This window comes from Artemia franciscana, chromosome 8 (genome assembly GCF_032884065.1).
Source record: "Artemia franciscana chromosome 8, ASM3288406v1, whole genome shotgun sequence".
NCBI lineage: Eukaryota > Metazoa > Arthropoda > Branchiopoda > Anostraca > Artemiidae > Artemia > Artemia franciscana.
Genome location: NC_088870.1, coordinates 17442407 through 17469668, shown reverse-complemented (window position 1 = coordinate 17469668; position 27262 = coordinate 17442407). Strand labels below are relative to the sequence as shown.

At 34.2% G+C, this 27262-nt stretch overlaps 1 protein-coding gene and 1 long non-coding RNA gene across 6 annotated transcripts in view; one reads left to right on the top strand and one right to left on the bottom strand.

The window, feature by feature from the left end:
- Positions 1-27262, top strand: part of LOC136030070 (WAS/WASL-interacting protein family member 2-like) — a 66980-nt gene that overhangs the window by 17661 nt on the left and 22057 nt on the right. For all 5 annotated transcript variants that reach the window (XM_065708708.1, XM_065708705.1, XM_065708709.1 and 2 more), the window contains exons 2-4: positions 12385-12599; positions 14800-14940; positions 25482-25615. In XM_065708708.1, coding sequence (XP_065564780.1) covers positions 12401-12599; positions 14800-14940; positions 25482-25615 — 474 coding nt within the window. In that variant the 5' untranslated portion in view covers positions 12385-12400. The remainder of the gene's footprint in view (positions 1-12384; positions 12600-14799; positions 14941-25481; positions 25616-27262) is intronic.
- Positions 18183-19535, bottom strand: LOC136029815 (uncharacterized). Its single transcript, XR_010618117.1, has 2 exons — positions 19137-19535; positions 18183-18290 (listed from the first exon to the last, which is right to left on the bottom strand). It is a non-coding gene; the product is annotated as an uncharacterized LOC136029815 (long non-coding RNA).

Genomic DNA, 27262 nt, shown 5'->3' with positions numbered 1-27262 from the left:
CGGTCAAAGACATCTTTTCAGCATATATTTAGCTAAAATGGCTTCTAAAAGTCTAATATTTGGGGATTTTTTTTCTTTTTTTTTGTCATTTGTAATGAATAGTATTTTGGGAATCTTTTGTGATTGTACAAAATTAAGAGCTATTCAAATGCTTTCACACTAAAAAAAAAAAAAACGGTTAAAAGACTACTTAATAAATTTATCTTCCGAAGAATCACTTCATTTTCCTTGTATGTTCATTCGCAAGGGAAGACTATCATCATCTTTTTTATAGCCATTTTTAAATCATTACTGTTTTCTTATTAGTTCTAAATTTTACCTCAAGATTATATCTGATGCTAATTCACTAGAGTGAAAATATTTACTACGCTGTTTATTGTAGAGATCTATTTACAATAATGCCTTTAACTGACTAAAATTAAAATTTTATGCTTATTTAACAGTCTATTAATAAATATAAATGTTTCAGCTCAATGTTATACTCAATTTCTGATGCAGAAAAAATCAGAGTCACTAAGCAAAAGCAAGCAAACCGTTTTTTGGGAGGGAAGAGAGGGGGCAATTTGGTTATGCGCTGAAATTGCATATAACGCTTAAAATTGTATTTTTTCTTTGTCCGTCAATTGAAGGCGAAGGAGGAGATACTTGATGGGAAGGAGGAGAAGGTTGCTCTTCTGAGAGGAAATAAAAATTTCCTTGAAGAATAAAACTTGAGAACAGCATTGGCAGCTACGGATACTTACTAATTATATAAAGTAAAATTCCGTAATGATATTCTATTAAGAAAATTCTTGATTAGTGAAGTTTGACGACGACTTCTCAAACATGAGCAGTGGGTAGTAAAAAAAAAAAAAAAAAAAACACGAGTTATAATTCAAGATGTAATCTTTTAAGATTATGTATCCTTTTTCTTTTTATGGCACTTGGTATTAACTAAGTGACATATAGTGATCGCAAATTCTGTGTCTCTTTATCTGTCTGTCGGTCCCCGGTTTTGCTAGTTTAGGCACTTCCAGATAAGCTAGGCCTCGAAATTTGGCAGGCGTTTCAGGGATCAGACCAGATTAAATTAGAAATTGTCGTTTTCCCGACTCGACCATCTGGGGGGAGTGAGGGGACGGTTAATTCGGAAAAATTAATAACATGAGGTATTTTTAATTTACGAACGGGTGATCGGATATTCATGGAATTTGATATTTAGAAGGATATCGTGTCTCCGAGCTCTTATTATAACTCCCGATTGGATCCGGTGACATTGGAGGGAATTGGAGGGGGATACCTAAAATCTTGGAAAACGCTTATAGTGGAGGGAGCGGGAGGAAACTTGGTGGAAAAACTAAGCACAAGTCCTACATACGTGATTGAAATAACTGGAACGGATCCGCTCTCTTTGGGGGAGTTGGGGGGAGGGTTAATTCTGAAAAATTAGAAAAAACGAGGCATTTTTAACTTACAAAGGCGTGATCGGGACTTAATGTAATTTCATATTTAGAAGGACCTCGTAACTCAGATCTCTTGTTTTAAATACCGACCGGATCCAGTGTCATTGGGGGGGTTTGGGGGGGTACTAGAAATCTTGGATAAGGCTTAGATTGAAGGGATCGGGATGAAACTTGGTGGGAAAAATAAGAAAGTATCCAAATTATGTGATTGACCTTACTGGAACAGATCTGCTCTCTTTAGGGGAGTTAGGGGGAGGGCTAGTTCTGAAAAATCAGAAAAAGTGAGGTATATTTTACTTACGAAGGAGTGATCGGATCTTAATGAAATTTCATATTTAGAAGGGTCTCGCAACTCAGATCTCTTATTTTAATTCTCGACCGGATCCAGTGTCATTGGGGGGGGGGGGGGGGGGAGATCAGCATAAAACTTGGGGGGAAGAATAAGAACAAGTCCAAGATACGTGACTGACACAACCGGAGTGGATCCGTTCCCTTTGGGGAGTTGGGGGGGAAGTAATTGAGAAAAATTAGAAAATATAAGGCATTTGTCACTTACGAGCGGGTGATCAGATCTTAATGAAATTTGATATTTAGAAAGATATTGTGCTTCAGAGCTCTTGTTTGAAATCACGAGCAGATCTGGTGACATTTGGGGGAGTTGGAGGGGGAAACTGAAAATCTCGGAAAACGTGAAAATCGAGGTTTCTTTATCTTACGAATGGGTGATTGGATCTTATTGAAACTTGATATATAGAAAGATCTTATGTCTCAAATGCTCCATTTTCAATCCGAATCGGATCCGGGGACATAGGGGTTGGAGAGGGGAAACAGAAAACTTGGAAACCGGAAATCTTGGAAAACACTTAGAGTGGAGAGATCGGGATGAAACTTGATGGGAAGAATAAGCACAAGTTCTAGATACGTAATTGACATAATTGGAATCGATCTGCTCTCTTTAGGGGAGTTTGGGGGATGTTAATTTGGAAAAATTGAGGTATTTTTAACTTAAGAACGGGTGACCAGATCTTAATGAAATTTGATATTTAGAAGGAACTCATGCCTCAGAGCACTTCTATCAATCTGGACCAGATCTGGTGACATTGGGGGAGTCGGAGGGGGAAACCAGAAATCTTGGGAAACGCTTAGAGTTGAGAGATCGGGATGAAACTTGGTGGGTAAAACAAGCAAATGTCGTAGATACGTGATTGACGTAACTGGATTGGATCTGCTCTCTTTGGGGGAGCTAGGGGGGTCCAGTGCTTTGGCGAGTTCTGGATGTGCTTCTCGATTTGCTAGGACGATGGAAATTAGTTGACGAGTCAGGGACCTGCACAAATTGACTGGATAAAGTTGTTTTCCCCGATTCGACCGTCTGTGGGGCTGAAAGGAGACAACAAATTAGAAAAAATGAGGTATTTTTAACTTTCGAGTGGGTGATCGGATCTTAGTGAATTTTGATATTTAGAAGGACCTTGCGCCTCAGAGCTCTTATTTTAAATCCCGATCGACATTAAGCCTCTGATTTTCCTTTTAAATCAATCTATTGATTCTTAGAATTTTGCTAGAGCTCATGTCATATGAGCTCTTGGCTCTTCCACCCTCGTCACAAGTGTCATATGAGGTCCTAGCTCTTGTTTAAAAATAAAAGATAAAAATAGATTTACCTATGCTAAGATTGCCCCAAGTATTAGAGTCGTTATGAGGCTAATGTTGGTCTCTTAATATAATTATAAATTATCATATTTATTTAAAGACACTTTCAAAAAAAAGTTAACATTACATTATCTACTACTTTATTCCCTCTAGACTGAGAAGTTACATTTTTCCGGGGTGGGGGGGGGGGCTGTGAAATCAAAAATTTCTATGACTGACAATTACCGCAAAGACATTGTATCTAAAGGAGTGGACAGGCCCATGACCAGTATTTGGCCGGAGAGGGGTCCAGCCGCAGAAAATTTTCCTTTAGCCATTAAATAGTTAAGTGCGGTTATTTGATTATTTACAGGTGAGATGGGGGGGGGTCAAGTTACAGAGGGACCATAACCATACTCTTCTTATCCATAACAGCCTATAATTTTTGCTTAAATTAAAAGTCTCCCAACTTGAACTGCACTCTCCAAATCCGGTAATAAAATTAAAAGTTGCCTAATATGCATCGTTCAATCGAATATATTTTGGCTCTTGGCGTAGAATGTTATCTATATAAATTATTGAAATTTGTTTGTGTATCAAACATGACGCAATCTTATCAGTTCAGCGGAATAGCAGAATAGGTGTAGGGATGTTTAAGGGGATCTAGGCTGGGTTGCAAAAAGTACTTAGAAATTACGACTATTTTATACAGAACGGCTTCTAATCCAGGCTATTATATGTATTTTTGCTATACCGTGCCAATGACCAATTATGGAAAACAAACAAGAAAGCTGAATCAGAATTAATTAGCTTCAAATTTAGTCTTAACTTATTTATTTTGCTTGCGAAAATTCAGTATGTAGTTACAGCGGTGGAAAGGTCTTGGGTGCCCTTCATGTAACAAAGTCGATACTTCATTTATTTACGACTTTCTCCTCTTCCCTCGCACCTTCTTCGTCTCTAGGAAACTTTTTAAGCGTCAATCGTAACTGAAAGTCTGAAATAAAACTTTGCTTAAAGAAAATTGATTTCTTGTTTGTTGTCCGGAACACACTCAAACAGTGAAGCTAGGTTAATCATAATGAAATATACTAAAATGTGATGAAATAAAATACTTTAGTAACAAAACTATGGAAACTACAACAAAGAAATATGGAAAGCAGGCTGCCCAAAAAGTATTATATTCAATACCTAACCACCTCTATTTATTAAATATTTAATTAAAATATACCTGCATCGTAGTTTATTTCACGAAAAAATATAATCGAATGCGAGAGAAAAACCGGTTTACTCGGATCAAAGAAAGCAAATTACTTTTGTGTGTTCTGGATAACAGACCAGTGCCGAAAATAGCAACATTAAAACTTAAAGGAACAACAATTACACTATATATGAGTAGGCTGCCGCCCTGTCACTTGACTTAAGTAGAGCTTCAGCGCACACAGTGGGAGGGGAGAGGATAACAGTCCCTATCAGCTGAACAGAAAAAAAACACGATAATAAGGAGCAACTCGACCAAAGGACGCTTGATAAAAGAAAGAAAAAAGAAGAATTTAAAATATGCATTAGAAGAGAATTTTGTATATTTTAATATTATAGTCTATTCTGAAAAAAATGAATAAAACAAGAGCAACTCGAAACTTGAAGACGAACACAAGTCACCCTAAACGCGAGTGGGATTTCATATGTTCAAGGTCCAATCCTCATTTTTTACGTTCAAGTTAAACTTTTGAAATAATATTTTACTCTAAAGAAAAAATAAGACCATCGTTAAACTATATAAATTGAAACATTTGCATACCTAAATAATAACAAGCAGGGAAAAAAACAAGCAGGGACAGCTTCGGGCTAAAGGAAACACCACCCAAGGTTCTTAGGCTAAACCTGAAGCTTTCGCAAAAGGCCTTTGCAGACTTTTAAATTCTGCAAGTGACAAAAATGGTTACTCTTAAAGTCGGTGACAAAAGAATAGTTTTCATGGTATTACCATATTCTTCACAGTGTTGTCACGTTGAACCGTGAAAGTAAATAGGGAAACTAATGAATTAAATTTGACCCCGTTTTTCGTCGGAAAATGCTTAAAGGATTAACAATCTGCTTATTCTCAAAGACCACTACACCTTCAAACGTAGTTATATCTTTTCAAGCCGTGTGGTGGAATTTATTCTTAGCGTTTTTGCTGGTTTTTCCCCTATGTTTTTTTTTTACACTTATTACTACCGAAAATCACAAAACTTAATTATAGTTTTTTTCATAAAATTGAATTCCTGATTTTTACAGTATATGATTGTGTAAATTTCCACGTAATCAATTGAAGTTTTATTTTCATTGTCTTTGATACTTAGAATAGAAGTTAGAAGCATAACATAAAAGGATATGGATCTTTTAAAACTTTTTACATTGAATAAATTTAAAAAAGACAAACATTGAAGAAAAGGTCTTATTTGTGAAATATAACGTTTTCTTTTATTGTGGAGGAATCAAAAATGGTCTAGATCAGGGTTGCCAGCACGAAAGCATGCTAATTTAGCCCTATTTTTTATGTGGAGCACTGTAGGGAGGACTAGGGTTGTGCACGGAAGGGCTAGTTTAGCACTATTATAATCAATTTTTTTACTATAGCACCGGAAATCGCTGTGTAGCTAGCAAGTTTGGGCAGTTGTAGCACTTTAAGAACTGATCGTGGTGGTAACCCTGATCTAGATACAATATCGTTTGTATAAAATATAACTCTTAAACTTCGGAGTTTAGAAATTCAAACGGTAGATTTTATGTTATTCTCGTCATTATGAATATCTAAGGCTACTTGAAAAAAAATGTCTGAGCAAAAAGGTAACACAATATTTCAGATAACTACTAATTTTTCTTCGAGCTCAAGCAGGAAAGATAAGATTCTTGCTAAATTGATATCCATTGATATAAATGACGACAAAGACCATACTGCCTTTCCATAACACAAATAACAAAAGGTGAAAATAACGTAGGATTATTTTAAGACAGGGAATTTTTTTAAATGAATATTTCGGCTCTGTGTCTAAAAGCCGTCATCAGCAAAGTAGGTTGAACTTCCTTGAACTGATAATACTGGGACTGTTTTAATGTTAGTTTTAATGATGATGCATTTTATTGCAAGTTTTTTTTTTTATCTTTGCTTTACTGACGACAGTTCATAGATAAATAGAGCCGAAATGATCATTTAGAAAAAGGTTTTTCACTGTTTTAAAATAGTTACCCGTTTTTGTATCTTCTGTTGTTTGTATCATTGACATAAGAAAAAAAACAAAAAAAAAAAAACGTACTGGCCTTGAAAATAAAACCCATGCAATAATTTTTTGCAGATGCCAGGATGCCAAAGAGTATAGGCGTACTCAAGCATTGAATGTATAAAAGGGAGAAGTATCATTAGGGAAAATTTTCACTGCTTGAGAATTCTTCTATCTTTTGTACACCGCATACAAGAGTATGCCTGATAAATTTGGTACCCTGGCTTCTAAAAGGAATTGTCGGAGAGAATAGAACTAGATCAAAAAAATTTCACCAGGATTATGTTTAATGAGGAAAAGTCCTTCATACCTCTATTCTTTGTTACGCTTAAGAATAGAACAAAAATATGAGTGTGCTTTGCCTTGCACCGCTCTTATTTGGTTTTGGTTGGGGTATAACAGTATTTTTGAGCAGGTTCAGTTACAAAAGAAACACAGAAAATGCAAATTTTATCAAAAAATAAAAGAAACGATATAGCAAAATCTCGAGATTTGCTGTGTGAGCAAACTGACAATGGGGTGGGGGGGCAAGCTCATAAATTCGACAGAGAAGTCGTATTTTATCAAATATCACAAATTTCTGCAGATCTTACGTGTCTTTGGTCTTTTAGTTAGGGCAGCTTTCCTTTTGAAGCATCCTTAGGATGTCTTTAAGAATGTCTTTTTTACTAAGTTCTGAAAATTTATCTTTAAGTTCAAAAAGGAAGTATAAATGAGTTTTTCGTTCCTCGGCACGATCGCTAAAGTTGTTGGAAATTTCATTAATCTTTAACTAGGCGTTTCTCTTGAGAATATGAAAATGGACGATAGTAATTTTCAATTATTGAAGTTAATATTTTGTAGGCGTTACCGCATAAGGTATCCTATTTCATCTTCTTGGCTTAGCTTCATATCCACAGTTTTCTATAGTTTTTGGGGAATATCGGATCACCGATACTTATACTTGCTGATTAAAAATGTCGTAAGTCCCAATTTTTCGGTTTTGGCATTTGTCTAATAAGTAGGCGAATAAATTTTGCAACTTGGAACTCGCTTTTAACTGTGCTTAGCCAGTTCCTCTAATGACAAGTTTAATATTTTAATTGTATGTTGCAGTAGTAAAGGTTAGAAGTGGAAATTGTGTTTACGGTGAAAGCGAAACTTGTAGCCACTTCCTTTTTTCATGCCCTGTTTATTTTCTATAACGTTTCGGTCTGGAACTAGAATTCTAATCTCTAGAAATTGATTTTCCGTTTTGTCCCAGTTCAGTAGTTTCTGATAAAGTGTTAAAGAAATGTTTAATAGGTTTTGTATTCTACTAGAAGACTGGTTTGATGCTTATATTTAATTGTTACCTTTGATTATGGTATTTAGTAGTTTCATTTATTCTAGTTTTTTTTCAGTAGTTTTAGCTCGTAGGCTATTAGTAGTGAAATAATTTTAAAGATTTAATCATTTAGTAAAAATTCACGTCGGAAGAGTTCCACAATTGACAGACGAAATTTAAGCGAAAGAGGCTAATGCCACTTGTACACTTGCAATTTCTGTCTTTACGTTTTATATTTGACAATTAACTGAAATTTTGAAGTTAAACCTGACCATTCCGTGACTTGATAAAGCTTTCTTGAATTTTTTAAAGAATGGGGGTTATTTGGGATGAAACCAGGTGAATAATGCCTCCTTCTAAGGATCGAGAATACTTAAAACGTCTCCCAAGTAGGTAAAGATTACGCGTGAAGGGTATAAAAATTCTGTTATTCTCTTCAATTTTGGTGTCAATGAAGACACGTTCCTGGCCCTTTTCTCTTTAATATTTTAAAATCAAACATTTAAAAGAAAACCTAGAGGGTAATAAATATCTTGAAAAGATCAATTAGCTAGACTGGTATATTGTTGTAAGCTTCGGTTGTATTTCTTCTTCCCCCACTTAAAATAAAAGTCATGCCGGATTTTTAAGTTTTAATGGTATTGAGTGAAGAAATGCAATGTCAAACTTCCATTTTTAATGCAAGGGCCCTCGTGCAGATGAGTAGTCTACAGGAACGACCCTATATCCCAAACATAAACTAGGGCTTGAGTTTTGTGAAAGTTTGTAAAATATGTAGGATTTTATGGCCAATGCTATGAAATTTATGGCTTCTAAATCAGCTTAAATGTTGCGTTTTAGACAGAATTTTATAGCACGAGTACATTAAATTATCATCCTAATCTTTTGATAGGTCATTAAAACAGCTATGCCTGTACTCCTGTGAAGAAAATTTGACATGGTGTAATGGGGATTCTTAACTCAATAGGCATGGAATAAGTGGAGTAACCAAGTGAAACCAATTTGTGTACCAAACTTCGTTTTAATATGTTTACTAATGAATTAAAAAAAAAATTATACACCAAAAGTAAAGATTGAAAAGAAAGGGAGAGAAAACAGAAGGGCATACGAGGAATCAATGAGGGGCTACAATTCAAGAAATAAATAAATACAATAAAGAGTTCAACAGTATAGAAAAATGAAAATAATATAAAACATACACTGATATATAATCTCAGTTTAAATATAATTGATAGGTAATAGTAAAAATAGGAAAAATAAGAGAAAAGAACAAATTGAAATGGAAACCAAGCTAATAGGAGTGGAGATATAAATGAAGAAAAGAATATGGACGTCTCTGAAGAGGAAATTCGGCATTCATGAATTATACGAGTGACTTCAGTACGTGCAAGATCCCATTTAACGCTCTTAATGGAAAGCGTTTCTGTGCAGTTGATCATTCTGAATCCATTCTCATAGCATTTGTTTATATGTGGAAATTAAAAATACAGTGGCTCATTAGTAAAAATCTTTTGTATTGATTTTTATAGCTGTCTAGGTATATTGAATATCTTCATTCACATGTGGGTCTTCATCTAGCATCTCTTAAAAGGATTTTGTGATAGAGAGGGATTTGCCTTTATCAGTACTTGTCTGCAATTGAATTTTGTTTTATAAATATCTATCTCGCTTTAAAACTTGGTATTTTAGTTGGTTGTCGATGGTAGAGCTAGTGTAAATATTAAGAGTGGTAATATAATTTCATCATAAATCGAATCTAAGGAAGGTTTGACCCAATGGAAAAGAAAATAATGGATCCCATAATAAAGAGTTAATTGTGCGTGTTGTTTTCATTCTTTTGTTTTATGCTTTTTCTGTGTTACTATCTCGTATTAATGTTTAATTTATACAGGGCAAAAACTGCACAATTAGGTGTTTATTCCATTAGTAGGTAGATAACCTAACTAAATAAATGATTCAAATGTAAAATTCAATAGATTGAATTTTACAAATAATCGATATTATATTCGAACCTTAGGGAAAGGCTGGTCAGAGGTTTTTGCGTAGAAGGGAGGGGGAATGCAAAGTAATTGCATTTTAAGGCACTATTTTTTCTGGGGAAACTGTGAACTTGAAGGGTTGGATAAGAGATCAAAACTTTATATATCTGAACAATGGTGGGAAGTTTCCCCCTAAGAAAGTTCTGAAAAGAACACGTTAAAAATGCATGAAAAATTCATTGTTTTTCGCATAAAGATTCATCTTTTTGAAGCATCAAGCCTCATTTCTTGGGAATTCTACAGATCCCCCCAAAATGCAAGGGTTTTCCCTTTTATGTTTGCTTCAAGTATTTTTTTTTGTCGTCTCTACCCTAAAAACTATATTAAGCCAACTCTTCACTACCTTGATCGTGGAAAATGTTGCTATATGACGTGAAAATATTGCTGGCACACCTAAAGATTGCATATGGCTTCTTCATTCTTTAGAAATAATTACCAAAAACTGTTCACTCAGCTTTTCGTTGAGAGTAGCTTTGAAAACGGTTTTTGGCAATAATTTGAAAAGTTTGAAAATGACGAATGCAACCTTTAGATCTCGTATATACAATATTTATTATACAATATATACCATATCTTGCTGGCACACCTAAAGATTGCATATGGTTTGTTCATACTTCAGAAATAATTACCAAAAACCGTTTACTAAGGTTTTCGTTGAGATTAGCGTGAAAATAATTGTATTATTGGATCATTCTACCTGACTAATGCATGATTTGTTTGTTTTTTTCGCTCGTTTGTTTGTGTTATATTTAGTATAAAATAAATGATGATGATGAGGAGGATTAAAAAGAGGCCTGTCGACATATTCTTGCTCATAATAAAAAAAAGGTTCTGCGCTTAGTTAAAGCTAAAGGTGATGATGCAATAGCTAGTTATTGTTTGTTATTTAAGAAATGGGTAGCAGATGAAACTAACTGTGTTTTCTTTCAAATAGTAACTCACTAGCAGTCTCCTTTTAACATATCAGCCATTCAATCAGTTTATCGGTTACCCATCAAAAAACCAAAAGGGCCGAAACCCTTTGATAGAGTATAAAAGAAGGAAAATCGGCAATTCGTACTATAAACTACAGAAATAACTAAGCCCAAAGGTGGGGCGAATCCGCAACTTCATTTAAAAAAACCTTTGATAAGTTTATCAATTACAACAGTAGAATCTATTATACATTTTATGAAGAAGCGTGTTTTTGGTCCATGGTAGTAAGCCTTGCAAATGCTTTGCAAACTTAACAAAACCTAGTTATTTAAAGCTTTTTATGACCGGAGAGGAAAGGCAACATAGGAGAGAGGTCAAGTAGAGGGGCTACAGCAAATGCTCTAAAAGGTTTTGTTCGTTGAGTGCTAATCAACTGGATCGTCGTAGGGGCCAGAGACGCTTAAGCTAGGCAAATCTCTTTAGTAGCATGTTTGATGTTGAGTTTAACTGTTCCTTTAATTTGACTAGCAATAAGCATCTCTAAGTAAATAAGATGTTCAGAGATCCGCATCATCGTGGCTGCACTATTTTCTTCAACCTAGAAAAGGACGGAAATTAGCCCATAGTAACCGAAAATTTGAATTCATTTGATAAGAGAATATTATTACGACCACCTCGATATTTACAGCCTACCACAATCATTTTAATATTGTACCAGTATTACATGCATTTATCAGGGCTCAAGTTTTATCTTTTAATATAATTAATATCTATTAATACTGAGGGAAAGGCTTGTGTCAGTACTAATGGGAAACCTTTGCTACAGTTGATGCCACCAATTTTTCCTTGAAAAACTTTGATAAAAACTCTTTACTTAATGATTGGGTAAAATTTATTTGAAAATTTCTCAACGCATGGTTTTATTTTCATCTGTCTCTTAATCATTTTCTCATAACAAATAGCTAACAGCCTTAACAAGCTATTAACCTCTGAGAAGACACCTGAGTATCTAGATAAACCTGATGAATTCCAACTTGAAAGACTTCACCAAATGGTATGTACCTCAGCTCAGCTCGTCAAGACTTTATCTTGATAATGTTAAAATTGTGGTATTGATGTTAAATTATGGTAATTATCGAGAGGTCTTGTTTTCGGTTTCATGACTTTTAAACAAGAAGCTGGAACAACTATGCCTCTGTTGTTTTATTCTTGATGGAAAAGAAAAGTATAACCTTAGCTTAGTTAAATAAATTTTTATAGAAATATATTGTACGGATAAATAAAAAAAATTCCAAAACTATCAAGTCCTCATTTGAAAGAACTCACTAAATTCCTTGAGATAGTTACATATATATATATATATATATATATATATATATATATATATATATATATATATATATATATATATATATATATATATATATATATATATATATGTGTGTGTGTGTGTGTGTGTGTGTGTGTGTGTTGTCTTGAATGAAACCTTATTTTTAGCCAACGTGTAACTTTTTAGACAGTGGTCGAGAGCTACCAAATAGTAAAACAATAAAGAAAAGAATTCATGTCCTAAATATTGAATTTATCCTTTCTAGAAATCTCCCCTTTTTCCTTAATTGTTTCTCTCTCTCTCTTTCTGTTTTCTATCTTTTACTCTTTCTCCCTTTCTTTTAATTCTACTGAAGATTTCAAGGTGATGCGTAAAGATGAAGTAGTCTTAATACATTTTTGGGGTATTGAACCTTGTAGCATACATTTAAGACGGTAATTAGCAATTATTATTGCAGGTTTTAAGTTGTGGTAATGCCTCCTCCACCTCCTGGGCCTCCGCCTCCTCCAGGACCACCCCCACCTCCGGGTCCGGGTCCTGGACTTTTAGGAGGAAAATCAACCAAAGCAAAGAATGGTGGTACGGATCGTAATCAGTTGCTATCCAGCATTCGAACTGGAACTCAATTACGGAAAGTAGAAACAAATGATAGGAGTGCACCTTTGATTGACAGTATGTGGTTTGTTTCCCAGTAGTGTGTTTTTTTTAGACTTGTGCTCTGTATTTAGGAATCCCGAAAGGGTTGTGTTTTCGTAAAAGAAAAAAAAAACTTTAACATGAGCCCTAGGTGAAAGAGGCATTTGTCGACATTTCTTTATGCCTTAATTTGTTACATCCTCAAATAATTTAATGTTAAGCCCAGTTATGGCTACCAGTAATTTTAAGACTAAACAAAAAAAAAATATATGCTCAGGTATATATAGTTACACTAAATTTAGTTGTTTTATTGTATTCTTAAACTCTTTTCACAAACCCGCCCACCCACTCTTTTTTCTGGGCTGTTGAAATACAGTTCAAATTTTGAAATTATAGAGTGTCTGTGCTGATTTTTTAGCCCTTAGTAATTGTGATTACTTTCGGACTTCATATTCAGCTTAAGAAATTTGAATTTCTCTATAATTACTAAGGCACTCAATTTTCTGTAAGTGCAATTGTTCGGAAGCGTACGAATGCAAGCTAATATTTTTTTTTCGATTGTACTTTTGAATCATATTGGAGTCATTTTAGATAACTAAAGTTAAAGGTCTTTTTGGTTTTTAATATTTTTCAATCGGATACAGTCGTTTATTAAAAGACATGGTAGAAAGATGGGGTTGGCACAGAATCGAGTTTCTTGGAAATTTTAAAGAATCATAAAAATTTCATTAAGCTACCGATATCTAAGACTAATAAGGATAAGATTTAATGGTAAGATTAACGTTCTTCAATATTTCTAACATCGTTTTGATCGGACGCCATCGATTCTACAAAATGCTGAAGAAGTTAGATGGCGTCGGTTCAGAATCGCGTTTCTTCGATGTCTGACAAAATCATATAAATTTTTCGTTGCAAATTAACTGCATTCTGCTACTGCCGATATGCCAATATTAATTGAATGACACCTAAAACTTTTTTAAGCTTTTAAATACTGTTTATAATAAGTTATTGATTTTAAGAAGGCCTTTCCCTTGTTCTAATTCATGACATATCTTAGAGAAGTACTTTTGGATTTTGGTAGTTTTTGTGTAAAATAATGAGTTTTCGGGAAACTTTTAGCATGCTATTTGAAGTGTTTTTCCTATCAAATTCTTTCAGTTTTTAAACATCTCCTGTTGGAATAAATTCTGTCACTATGCAAAAAAAAGAATACATAAGATGGCAACCTAATATTTGTAGAATCGGACAGGTTTGTGATATTAATGGGTCTTTGTTCAAAGTTTATCTAAGGTCTTTCTATCAAATTACGGGATTCCACTATCTACAGTCACCAGAATTGCCCTTTCAAATCCCATTAGATTTTTTTTTCTTCCAAACCAAAGACACATCCTATATCTGTATCTACTTAGTTTGTTTCTGGAATCTAGTCAAAAAGTTTTCTTGGTTTTTCTGGAATTAGGATTACCTTAAAACTGGGTAATGTATCCAACTGAATTGGCTGAAACTTGAAATTGAATGTTTTCATTGGTTAAATGACCTGTTAGCTGAGGCCATCATGGCGTCTGTGCCTGTTTAGCAATATGTACGAAGTAATCGAAGTCTGTCAAAAAGTGGAAGGCTCTGAACACTTACGCCTTAAAATTCTTATACCAAAGTGTGCAGTCTGAAAAGCTAAACTTTGGCTAATTAGCCGTATCTTCGCTTTCGTGTAATTGCATACATGATAGAGCCTTACAAATAAACTTTAAATTGGAGTTGCTTGATGGCCTCAAAATTTAAAAAGTTTGTACAGAATTTGCGAATTGCACTGCCATGTGGTATCTTCTGTGAATATGCTGAGAAGCATTGGTACTTCAAAATTTCCCAAAAATAGACTTGATTTATTTTACTGCCGAGCCTTTCTTGTTATAAATGAACCAAAATTTAGTATCCTTTGTTGTTGTCGATATTCTAGGTGTTCGGTTGAAGAGTGTCTCTTTATTAACTTATTCAGTCATTTTTAAGTTTGTACTATAACTGTTACGTTTTTTCTCTTCATATTTCTTTCTCTTTCCTGGTGTATTTTTTTTTCTTCGAATTTCTTTATTTTCGTTTTCTAGGTTTCTGTCTTTTAGATTTATTTCTGTTTTGTTTCTTGTAGCTTTCTTTGTTTCCTTATTTCGTTGTATATTTGGAGAATAATACTTATTCTTTAGTTAAAAAGTATATTCTGCTTAACTGTTCATTTTATTACCAGAGAAGGCAAATATGTCCTCAAATAATGGACCAGTGGGGGGATTTCAGTCTAACGGGCCAACGTCAAATCCTGCTCAGCAACTTGGAGGTCTTTTTGCTGGTGGAATGCCAAAATTGCGGCCAATTGGAGCAAGAGTAGTTGGTTAGTATAATTCATGTATATTGTTCTTGCCGTAGATTTCTGTAATGACTAATTCAGAGGACAGACTAGAAAAGTTATTCTTGTATTAGCCTATAGGAATAAAGTTCTATGTCGAAATAACAATATTTTCACTATTTACGTTTGGGTGCCTCTCTTATTGCAAGACTGTTTTAGGTGTATTTTTTATTCCAGTTTTTCTTCTTTTTTCACGCAAACATCTGTCCAAATATGATTAATCGTAAGTAATAGTAAACATTTGTACTCCGCGACAACTCAATGTATCCGCTACCGATCGATTAGAACGATTGGCTACCGTTGCATTGTAATTGCACTACCTTGATTTATTATCGAAATAATAATATGAGTATAGTCCTGGGTGGTTATCCTCCAGAATTCGTTAGATTACAGGGAAAAAAATGTACGCATACAAAAGTCATATAATGTTATCATTACTTTTTTTCTTACCTTTGAGTTTACGATGGAAGAAATGGAATATAAACTCTTTGATTTTCAAACCTAAGAATTAATTATAGAGAATGCTAGAGCTTTCGTGTTGCTTTTAGAGCTTGTAAATAGAGTAGAGTGTAAGCAGACTAGTAGAGTCTACTGCAGTAAATAGAGAGAATTTAGAGCAGAATTAGACACTGCAGTAAATAGAGAGAATTTAGAGCAGAATTAGACACTGCAGTAAATAGAGAGAATTTAGAGCAGAATTAGACACTGCAGTAAATAGAGAGAATTTAGAGCAGAATTAGACACTGCAGTAAATAGAGAGAATTTAGAGCAGAATTAGACACTGCAGTAAATAGAGAGAATTTAGAGCAGAATTAGACACTGCAGTAAATAGAGAGAATTTAGTGCAGAATTAGACACTGCAGTAAATAGAGAGAATTTAGAGCAGAATTAGACACTGCAGTAAATAGAGAGAATTTAGAGCAGAATTAGACACTGCAGTAAATAGAGAGAATTTAGAGCAGAATTAGACACTGCAGTAAATAGAGAGAATTTAGAGCAGAATTAGACACTGCAGTAAATAGAGAGACACTGTTGACACTGCAGAATTCATGCCATGAAGCCTGTGTATTTGGTTGAAGAAAATCATTCACTAATTAGAACCCACCTTTCATACTATATACACCTTATATAGCTGTGTTGGCCTCAGGCGGCTTGGTGCTACAGTGAGTTATTAGTAGTAGTAGTAGTAGTTATATACTTGATCTCTGTAATGATATGTCAGGTATGATATGGTAAGGGTTTTGGTATGCTATTTTTCAGCAGCCCTACGGTTCTAATGTTTGAACACAAGACGGCAATTTTGCTATTATTCGATGACTGGTATTCAATTTGACCCTTGTATTCAATTACTGATTGAAAAATACAACAAAAGGGCATGACAGTCCTGCGAAAATGGTGAAAAAAAACCCTTTTTCTAAGCAAGTTTTTGGTCATTCTCTAAGAAAAAGTCAAAGCAATGAATTAATTCTGGTTTGCTGAATCTATAGGTTCTAAAGCATTGTCGGAAGTATATGAAGCATGTATGCTCTACAAAAAGAGGGGAGACACCGTTCTGTTATATTTCTTCCTAGCCATAGCGAGGTCAACTTATTCCAATTGAAAAAATACACAAAAAAATAATAAAGTGAAAACATTCAAACCAAATATTTACAATTGCTACTCGATTAGATATGTTTGCTTTTATTGATTTTTTTTGGGGGGGGGGGGTTAACTTTCCAATTATTTCTAAATTCTGTTCTCCACGCATAGGACAGCTTGTCTGATACGAGCGAAATTTTCGCGTCATTTTTCTCAGTTTGTTTTTTCTGCTGGTCGTAGACCCGTTCTTGTTTCCCAACATTTTCTTCTTTGTTTTGTCATAACAGGTAACCTCGTCTTCGGATCTTTTATTCGTAAGCATGTTCATTCTATTTGGGAGAAAGTATTGTCCACACTACAGTTTTCGGGTTTGACTGGTATATTTAGGAATGGGCATCCACTCAGAAGTCAGAAATGCAGATTTAAGTTGTTCTCTAAAATGTTCTGGAGCAAACAATTTTTAAAAAGATTTCTAAGCCACTCCCCATTTTGTCAAGCAACACAATGTAATTATTTATATTTGTAGATGATACACTATCTCATTAAACGAGCAATAATTGTGCATGTATTTATATATATGTATATATATATATATACTAGCTGTTGGGGTGGCGCTTCGCGCCACCCCAACACCTAGTTGGTGGGGGCGCTTCGCGCCCCCCCCAAGCCCCCCCGCGCGCGTAAGTCGTTACGCGCCATAATAGTTACGCGCCATTGTAGTTGTGTCCCTATGTCCCACCTGTGAATATAGATAGATATATATATATATATCTATATATATATATATATATATATATATATATATATATATATATATATATATATATATATATATATATGGTTTTAACTACGTAAAACTTGCGAATATACAACATTCTTTGCTGTCCCATTGTCTTTGCATATAAATAGATTGTCAGGTTTACCGACTCTTGAACATGCAACATATAATGGTCCATGGGAAAACAATCTATATTCAGATCTATACCTCATGATTCTAATGATTGCCCTTGAGCTTTGTTGATGGTGATTGCTAATCGACCATTCCCTGTCCCGGTGTCCCGGTCGTCATTTACATCCCCCTGTTTCCCCCGGTGTCCCCGTTGTAGTTGTGTCCCTGTGTCCCGGTCGTCATTTATATTCCCTGTGTCCCGGTCGTCATTTGTATCCCGGTGTCCCGGTCTGTATATACATTCGTTTTTTAGTTTTGTTTTTCTCCTTTATTTTTTTCCTTTTTTTTTTCTTTTTTAGCTTATTTAGATTTTTAGATTTTTTAGTTTTTTTATTAGTTTTTAGTTTTTTTTTCTTTTTAGTTTTTTTGTCCCGGTCGTCATTTATATCCCCCTGTTTCCCCCGGTGTCCCCGTTGTAGTTGTGTCCCTGTGTCCCGGTCGTCATTTATATTCCCTGTGTCCCGGTCGTCATTTGTATCCCGGTGTACCGGTCTGTATATACATTCGTTTTTTAGTTTTGTTTTTCTCCTTTATTTTTTTCCTTTTTTTTCTTTTTTAGTTTATTTAGATTTTTAGATTTTTAGTTTTTTTATTAGTTTTTAGTTTTTTTTTCTTTTTAGTTTTTTTGTAGTTTTTAACTTCTTTTTAGTTTTGTTAATTTTTTTTTTACTTATGTCATGGTCGTCATTTATACTCCCTGTGTCCCGGTGCTTTGTTGATTGCTAATCGAACATTCCTTTTGTCCTGGTCGCTTTCTCTTTGAGTGTCGTCATTTATTTTTTTCTTTTTTAGTTCTTTTAGTTTTTACCTTTTTTAGTTTTTTTTAGTTTTTTAGATGAAAATTTTTTTAGTTTTTTCCTTTTTTTCTTTTTAGTTTTTTATTGGTTTTTACCTTTATGTTAGCTTATTTTTCAGTTTTTTCCTTTTTTTTTAGTTTTTTTTTATTTTTTTTAGTTTTTTACCTTTTTTTAGTTTTTTTAGTTTTTTTAGTTTTTTTAGTTTTTTAGCTTTTTTACTTTTTTTTATTAGTTTTTAGTTTTTTTGTAGTTTTTGCCTTTTTTTAGTTTTTTCAGTTTTTTTTTTAGTTTTTTATTGGTTTTTACCTTTATTTTAGCTTATTTTTCAGTTTTTTCCTTTTTTTAGTTTTTTTTAGTTTTTAGTTTTTTTAGTTTTTTACCTTTTTTTAGTTTTTTTTTAGTTTTTTTAGTTTTTTAGCTTTTTTATTTTTTTTATTAGTTTTTATTTTTTTTGTAGTTTTTGCCTTTTTTTAGTTTTTTAGCTTTTTTATTAGTTTTTAGTTTTTTTTGTAGTTTTTGCCTTTTTTTAGTTTTTTTAGTTTTTTAGCTTTTTTATTTTTTTTATTAGTTTTTAGTTTTTTTTGTAGTTTTTGCCTTTTTTTAGTTTTTTCAGTTTTGACGTCACCTGATCCAGTTTTTTCAGGTGACGTCACCTGATCCACGATCCACAGATCCACAGACAACTTATTTTTATATATATAGATAGTTTTTTTTTTTTACTTATGTCCTGGTCGTCATTTATACTCCCTGTGTCCCGGTGCTTTGTTGATTGCTAATCGAACATTCCTTTTGTCCTGGTCGCTTTCTCTTTGAGTTTCGTCATTTATTTTTTCTTTTTTAGTTCTTTTAGTTTTTACCTTTTTTAGTTTTTTTTTAGTTTTTTAGATGAAAATTTTTTTTAGTTTTTTCCTTTTTTTCTTTTTAGTTTTTTATTGGTTTTTACCTTTATTTTAGCTTATTTTTCAGTTTTTTCCTTTTTTTTAGTTTTTTTCTATTTTTTATTTTTTTTAGTTTTTTACCTTGTTTTAGTTTTTTTAGTTTTTTTAGTTTTTTAGCTTTTTTACTTTTTTTATTAGTTTTTAGTTTTTTTTTGTAGTTTTTGCCTTTTTTTAGTTTTTTTCAGTTTTTTTTTTAGTTTTTTATTGGTTTTTACCTTTATTTTAGCTTATTTTTCAGTTTTTTCCTCTTTTTTTTAGTTTTTTTTAGTTTTGTTTTTTTCGTTTTTTACCTTTTTTTTAGTTTTTTTAGTTTTTTTAGTTTTTAGCTTTTTTATTTTTTTTATTAGTTTTTAGTTTTTTTTGTAGTTTTTGCCTTTTTTTAGTTTTTTAGCTTTTTTATTAGTTTTTAGTTTTTTTTGTAGTTTTTGCCTTTTTTTAGTTTTTTTAGTTTTTTAGCTTTTTTATTTTTTTTATTAGTTTTTAGTTTTTTTGTAGTTTTTGCCTTTTTTAGTTTTTTCAGTTTTGACGTCACCTGATCCAGTTTTTTCAGGTGACGTCACCTGATCCATCCACAGACAGACAACTTATTTTTATATATATATATATATATATATATATATATATATATATATATATATATATATATATATATATATATATATATATATATATATATATATATATATTTCGAAAACGGCTGCATATTTTTTCGGAAAATGGGCATCCTGGGATCTTCTGGCCTAAAAAACGATCTATATAGGTCCGAAGTTTAAAAAAATTCATTAGGAGCCTGAATATTGGAAAAAAGATTCATGTCAGTGACGTCATATTTAGGGATGCATTCGAAGACATATATACGTCATATTTCCCTCAGAAGTGGTTGTATCGTTTTCAGCGTCTATCATGCAGACAAAATTACACAAGAAACATGATTGACAAGAAAAATCTTGATTGTCGTTACATTTATGAGGACATTTCAAGAAAAGAAATTATATCATTCCTCCTCCCCCGAGGAATGAAAGTATCGTTTTTATATCTATGACGCGTTCGACATTACAAAAGGAATATAGTTAAGTTTGAAATACCAAGTGTAATTAGTCTAGCAGTAATGGATTCCCCTTTACACCTGAAATACGATCAACTAAAAAAGATATATCATGCCGCATCGGACAGGCCTCCGGCACATTTAATAGACTGAAACCGGTATGGAGGTCGCAGAATTTCTCCTTCCAACTCAAACTTCGTCTATTCAATAATAACGGCATCCCTTTCCTGTTATATGCTTCTGAAACCTCGTATCTGAATAACACACAAGAAAGGTAAATTTTAGCTTTCGAATATACGTTTATCCAGAGAGTACTAAACATACAGTGGTTACAAAAAATCTCTAATTAGAAAGTGAGACGGATGACCGGACAACCCATAGTGACAGATGTCATTAGGACACGTCAGTGGAAATGTCTGGGGTATGTACTTCGTATGGACGAATCTTCGATCCCAAAAGTGACGTTCCAGAGGCAACCAGGAGGAAGAAGAAGAAGAGGCAGGCCGCGCAATATGCTGAGGCGCACCTATCAGACGGACCTGCGAAACATAAATGCTTCCCTTCAACCGGCGTGGGAAGATGTTCTTGCTGTGGCGCGTATGAGGCATGACTTGCGGCTTCTCTTGGATGCTCTGGGCGCCTCTGGAGACACAGGAGGATCTAAGGTCTAAATAAGATAATTAGTCATTACAAAAGGCGTTTTAATTAGTTTCATAACGCCTAAAGGTCAATTAAACAACCTAGACCATCAAACGCGACAAGACCAATCTGAGCAGCTAAGATAAAGGGTATTAAAAAAAATGTCTAAAGTAATGGTAGGCCCGAAACGAAAGTGAAGAACAAATACATACCGTCAGAATAGTTCCGTCTGCAGTAATTGTAACGAGTCAAAAACAAAAGTGAAGAACAAAGAAACACATGATTTGAAAATAAGCGGCAGCAAGAATTAAAACTACTCAAAAACAAAAGTGAAGAACAAAGAAATATTTCTTTATTATAAAAGACATACCACAGCGAGAACATCGCAATCGCTAGAAAACGAGTATCAGAATGTTTCAACAATGGAGTGAAAAACACGTAGAATTGTGCTGTTAGAAGACAAAACCCTTTAAAGTTCTATGTGTTCCCTGGGGAGCCCTCCGTTATCCCATATAAAAGATAGCAAATAAAGCTGACTCATTTGGAGGTTGCTTCTTACAACGAGAATCAATATATTCAAGCCTACCACATGCCGAATGCCGGGGCTCGGCTTTGGAATCAGCTACATAGCTTTTTTTTCTTAACTACATATTGACATTTCTGGCCACTAGAACGATCTAAAAAGGTCGCAACTTTAAGTAAGAATTTGTATCTTGCCCATGGTGGTTGTATCGAACCTATGGTGATGACATGACATCAAGAAGAGGCTCACATTGTCTGCGGTTACAAGATCAGTGACAATGAGAATCAATATATACAAGCCTGTCGTGTAGCCATGTTGGGGCCCGGCCTGAAAGTCGGCTACTTAATTTTTTCTTCCTAAACTGGGATTTCAGGCCACAAGAACGATCTAAATAGGTCACAACTTTAAAACAAAATATCCTATTTTTCGCCAGGGTGGCTGTATTGAACCTGTGGTGAACAAATCGCTTTATTTTTAGGTAAAATTTCGTACACACCAAAAAGAACAAGAAGCAAAATAATGACTGATTTAAAAGATATAGCAAGACCTGTGTATTTAGCTTATGCGGTTTAGTAAATATAGCTGATACTTGTTACATTTGCACACACCAGCTGGCATTTTAGCTATAATTGTACATACCAGCTATCTTTAGTCACATACCTAAATAAAAATTTTTTGTTGTTGGTGCGGTTTTTATAGCACTTGGTATCTAACCAAGTGACATTTAGCGGTCGCAAATTCTGTCGGTCGGTCGGTCTGTCTGTCTACAGGTTGACTCTAGTTTGGCATTGTGGAGTGACATGCATGAGAGGAAAATTTTCAAGTATAGTCGAAAATTTTCAAGTTTTCAACTAATGTCAACCAGCGTGTGTTCCCCCGAGGAGACCCTCCAACAAGGTTGACTCTAGTTCGGCATTGTGTAGTGACATGCATGAGAGGTGTAGCATAAGTGGGAGACAGTAACAACGGCAATCAAAGGGGATAAAATTAACCTTGACTTGGACAATCTGGACAATTTGAATTGAACAATCTGTCTTGGCTTTTTCTACAATTGGGCCGTGAATTCGACGATCTGTCTTGGCTTTTTCTACAATTGGGCCATGACTTGACTTTTCCCACAACTAAGTCCCGGTTTTGCTAGTTTAGGCACTTTCAGGTAAGCTAGGAAGATGAAATTTGGCAGGCGTATCAGAAACCAGACCAGATTAGATTATAAATTGTCCTTTCCCCGATTCGATCATCTGGGGGGGGGGGGGAGTGGGGGAACGGTAAATCGGAAAAATTAGAAAAAATGAGGTATTTTTAACTTACGAACGGGTGATCGGATCTTAATGAAATTTGATGTTCGGAAGGAAATCGTGTCTCAGAGCTCTTATTTAAAATTCCTACCGGATCCAGTGACATTGGGGGGAGTTGGGGGGGGGCTAAAATCTTGGAAAATACTTAGAGTGGAGGGATCGGGATGAAACTTGGTGGGAAAAATAAGCACAAGTCCTAGGTACGTGATTGATATAACCGGAACTGGTCCGCTCTCTTTGGGGGAATTTGGCGGGGGGAGGATTAATCCTGAAAAATTAGAAAAAATGGGGCATTTGTAACTTACGAACGGGTGATCGGATCTTAATGAAATTTAATATTTAGAAGGATCTTGTGCTTTAAAATTCTCATTGATATCCCAACCAGATCTGGTGACATTGGGGGGAGTTGGAGGGGGAAACCGGAATTCTTGGAAAACGTGAAAATCGAGGTATCCTACGAATGGGTGATCGGATCTTAGTGAAACTTAATATATAGAAGAATCTTATGTCTCAAATGCTCCATTTTCAATTCGATTCGGATCCGGGGACATAGAGGGTTGGAGGGGGGAAAACAGAAATCTTGGAAAACGCTTAGAGTGGAGGGATCGGGATGAAACTTGATGGGAAGAATAAGCACAAATTCTAGATAGTGATTGGCATAATTGGAACGGATTAATTCTCTTTGGAGGAGCTGGGGGTTGTTAGTTTGGAAAAATTAGAAAAATTGAGGTATTTTTAACTTAACAACGGGTGACCAGATCTTAATGAAATTTGATATTTAGAAGGAACTCATGTCTTAGAGCTTTTATTTCAAATACTGACCAGATCTGTTGACATTGGGGGAGTTGGGGGGACTGGAAATCTTGGAAAATGCTTGGAGTGGAGAGATCTAGATGAAACTCGGTGGGTAGAACAAGCAAATGTCGTAGATACGTGATTGACGTAACCGGACTGGATCCGCTCTCTTTGGGGGAGTTAGGGGGTGGGTTTCAGTGCTTTGGCGAGTTTGGTGCTTCTGGACGTGCTATCAACCAATCAATCAATATTAATTAATTCAAATTAAAAATATACAAAACAATATTATGCCCCAACAGAGAGCAGAGCTCGTAAGGCTGGGGCAGTACAAATGTATAGAAAAAAAATACAACGTCTCGTCATGCTAGGACGATGAAAAATAGTAGGCGTGTCAGGGAGCTGCACAATCAACTTGATAAAGTCGTTTTCCCCGATTTGACCATCTCTGGGCTGAAGGGAGAGGAAAAATTGAAGTATTTCTAACTTACGAGTGGGTGATCGGATCTAAATGAATTTTGATATTTAGAAGGACCTCTTGACTCAGAGCTCTTATTTTAAATCCCGACCAGCAGTAAAACTCTGATTTTCCTTTTAAATCAGTCTATTGAATCTTAGAGTTTTGCTAGAGCTCATACTATATGAGCTCTTGGCTCTTCCGACCTCGTCACAAGTGCCATATGAGCTCTTAGCTCATGTTTGAGGGGTGAGCGTAAGGTTGGCTGTATTTATTTGGACAGATGCTAAGTAAGTTTATTATTTAGTCTTAGTTGGATTGTTGAATTATGTATCATAAAATCGAGCTTGTGTGTTTTTTTTCCAGTTCACTGGCTCGTGAGCCTTCTGAGATTTGTCGGGATATATACCTATTATATGTATATATCTGTTTTTTATTATTTTTTTTTCTTTATCAATAAAATCAATAGTGCACTGGAGCAATCTGGATAATTTATAACTTTGCTCTGTTTTCTTTGATTCCGCAAAGTATCTTTGCTAAACGTTTCCTTTTCCATTTTCCTTCAAGGACTCATAATTCTCATCTTGTTAGACAGTATACATTGCTGATTTCACTATTTCTGTAGATAAATTTATATTTTTCAAAATTTACAGTATTTGTTTACAATCTACGGTCATCGAAGCAAAACCATCATCCTTAGGCTCCATTGCTGACCTTGGAGTTCGATAATCTTCTTCTTTTGAAATAATTATATATCATCACTATGGTTTATTATTGTGAGCTCTGTTCGATTTTTTATTCTTCTGAGATCTGTTTGCACGACGGGTTTTCGAATAAAATAATGACAATAGTAATAATAAAACCTGTTTGAATTTGGCTTTTATTTAACTGCATCCTAGAATACTAAACAAAGTCAATCTTATTTTCTTAGTCTAGCATACTGATATTATTTATATTATCTGTTTTCTTTGATTTCGCAAAGTATCTTTGCTAAACGTTTCCTTCTCCATTTTCCTTCATGGACTCATAATTCTCATCTTGTTAGACAGTATAACATTGCTGATTTCACTATTTCTGTAGATACATTTACATTTTTCAAAATTTACAGTATTTGTTTACAATCTACGGTTATCGAAGCAAAACCATCATCCTTAGGCTCCATTGCTGACCTTGGAGTTTGATAATCTTCTTCTTTTGAAATAATTATATATCATCACTATGGTTTATTATTGTGAGCTCTGTTCGATTTTTTATTCTTCTGAGATCTGTTTGCACGACGGGTTTTCAAATAAAATAATGACAATAGTAATAATAAAACCTGTTTGAATTTGGCTTTTATTTAACTGCATCCTAGAATACTAAACAAAGTCAATCTTATTTTCTTAGTCTAGCATACTGATATTATTTTCTTAGTCTAGCATACTATAATCTGATAAAAAAAATTATAATAGTAATTGTTGCAAGCTTACTTATTTCGAATATTCTGTGTAAATGTATATCTTTTTTCTAGCACCAGTGCCAAAGCAGGAGAGCAATTCTGTAACTGAGACAGATAATTGTCGACCAGCGCCTGGGAGATTAAATCATACAAGATTTAGTCCCCCTGGCATAAAACTCTCGTTAAACGACAATAGCATAAATAAGGTAAGCGCAGAAGTTAAGGTTCTCATTAAGCTAAGTTAAATGGAAGAGCTCGTTTAAGGTTCCAAGAGACAAAATTGTTTTAAGTTGCCAGGTGATATGAGTATCCTAAGGTGAGAACATTGTAGTATCCTTACTCCAGAACTTAATGATGGCTCCTTACTTAAGTAATTCTATCTTGATAAAATGAAGCCTAATTTGATTGTTAAAAAGTGTTTTTACCTCATATTCTTACCTTACAACTAACACGTGGCTTATGACTGAGTACTAGTGACTCTGTAAAGCTCTTAAGCGTGTAATTGTATTTAATCAAGTGAGTAAATGTCGTTTGTTTGTTACTAAAATCTTTTTCTCAACTTGATTAAGTATCTGCTATTAGTTTGATTATTACTGTTCTTTTGTCTGTTCCTCACCTGGTAACTGTTTTTCCCTTTGATGTTTACGTCTAACCAAAGATCTGACAACTAAAATTGGAAATATTCCAATGAGGGTTTTAAAAAATTTTCAAGCCTCTTCCTTCACCACTCATGAGGATGGCTTTAACCAGCTTCATCTGGCATCCTTGGAAATAAGATGATGGATATCGCCTGAAATGCCAACAGTACGGGTTTCTCTGTCACATTGTTCCTTACCAAGACAAAAAACAAGCTGATTAATACACTAGATTAATTAGAAAGATTGCCAATATACCCTTACTCAGTTCGACAATAGTAAAATACTCAGCCGCTTTTTGAAATTAGGTTTAAAAATTCTTTTAGAAAAGAAGTTTTTTAAAGAAAAGTAAAAAGTAATATTAAAACCTTAGGCGAGTCGAAATAGAGATTTGCCAAACTTAGAAGAAACAGACATTTCCATGAATCAATGAGTCAATGAAGGCTAAAACGACTAGAAACTGAAATGAATTATCAAGCCAAAGTTAAAATGAGTAGGAATGGTATAAAACTGTTTGTCTGCCAGTACTCCTCATCAAACAGCTCATGGTGAGGCATTTGTGCAAAATTTTTTATAGAAACCTAGATTTTAGGGTAGCCCCTTTTATGTGTATACAGTTTATGGTAGATGGTAACACTGTTTATAGGAAAGAATTGTAAAAAAGCAAAATGATTGCGATCCAAAATCGAGAATCGAGCCAAGTTTTTCATTTTGTGGTCTTGTAGTCCACCAACTTATAGTCCAGGAATAATTCGATCTCCCCCCCTCCTTCTCACTGAAAATGAGCATTAGCTTAATATTTCAAAGGAAATAGGTGAGCCTTATAAATGAGACTCCTAGGAATCAATTCTAGCATCAAGTCGTGAATAGCTTAGAAAGTTTTATTCATCCAGGTCAAGTACTTTCTTCATAACAAGTAACAAAAATGTGTTCAGAAACTGATTGAAAAAAGGCTTCTTGTCTGTTAAATGGAACACGCTCAATAAGTTAAGATAGGTTAATCCCAATGAAATATTCCAGAACATGATGATAATATACTTTAGAAAACAAATTATGGAAACTAAGACAAAGAATTGCGGAAAGCAGGCCGCGCATAACGCATCATATTAAATATTGAACCTAGCCTAACCCCTAACCACCTCTGTATACTAAATATTTAATAAAAATATACATAAATCGTAGTTTTCTCACTCAAAATACGCAAATCATAATCCAGGA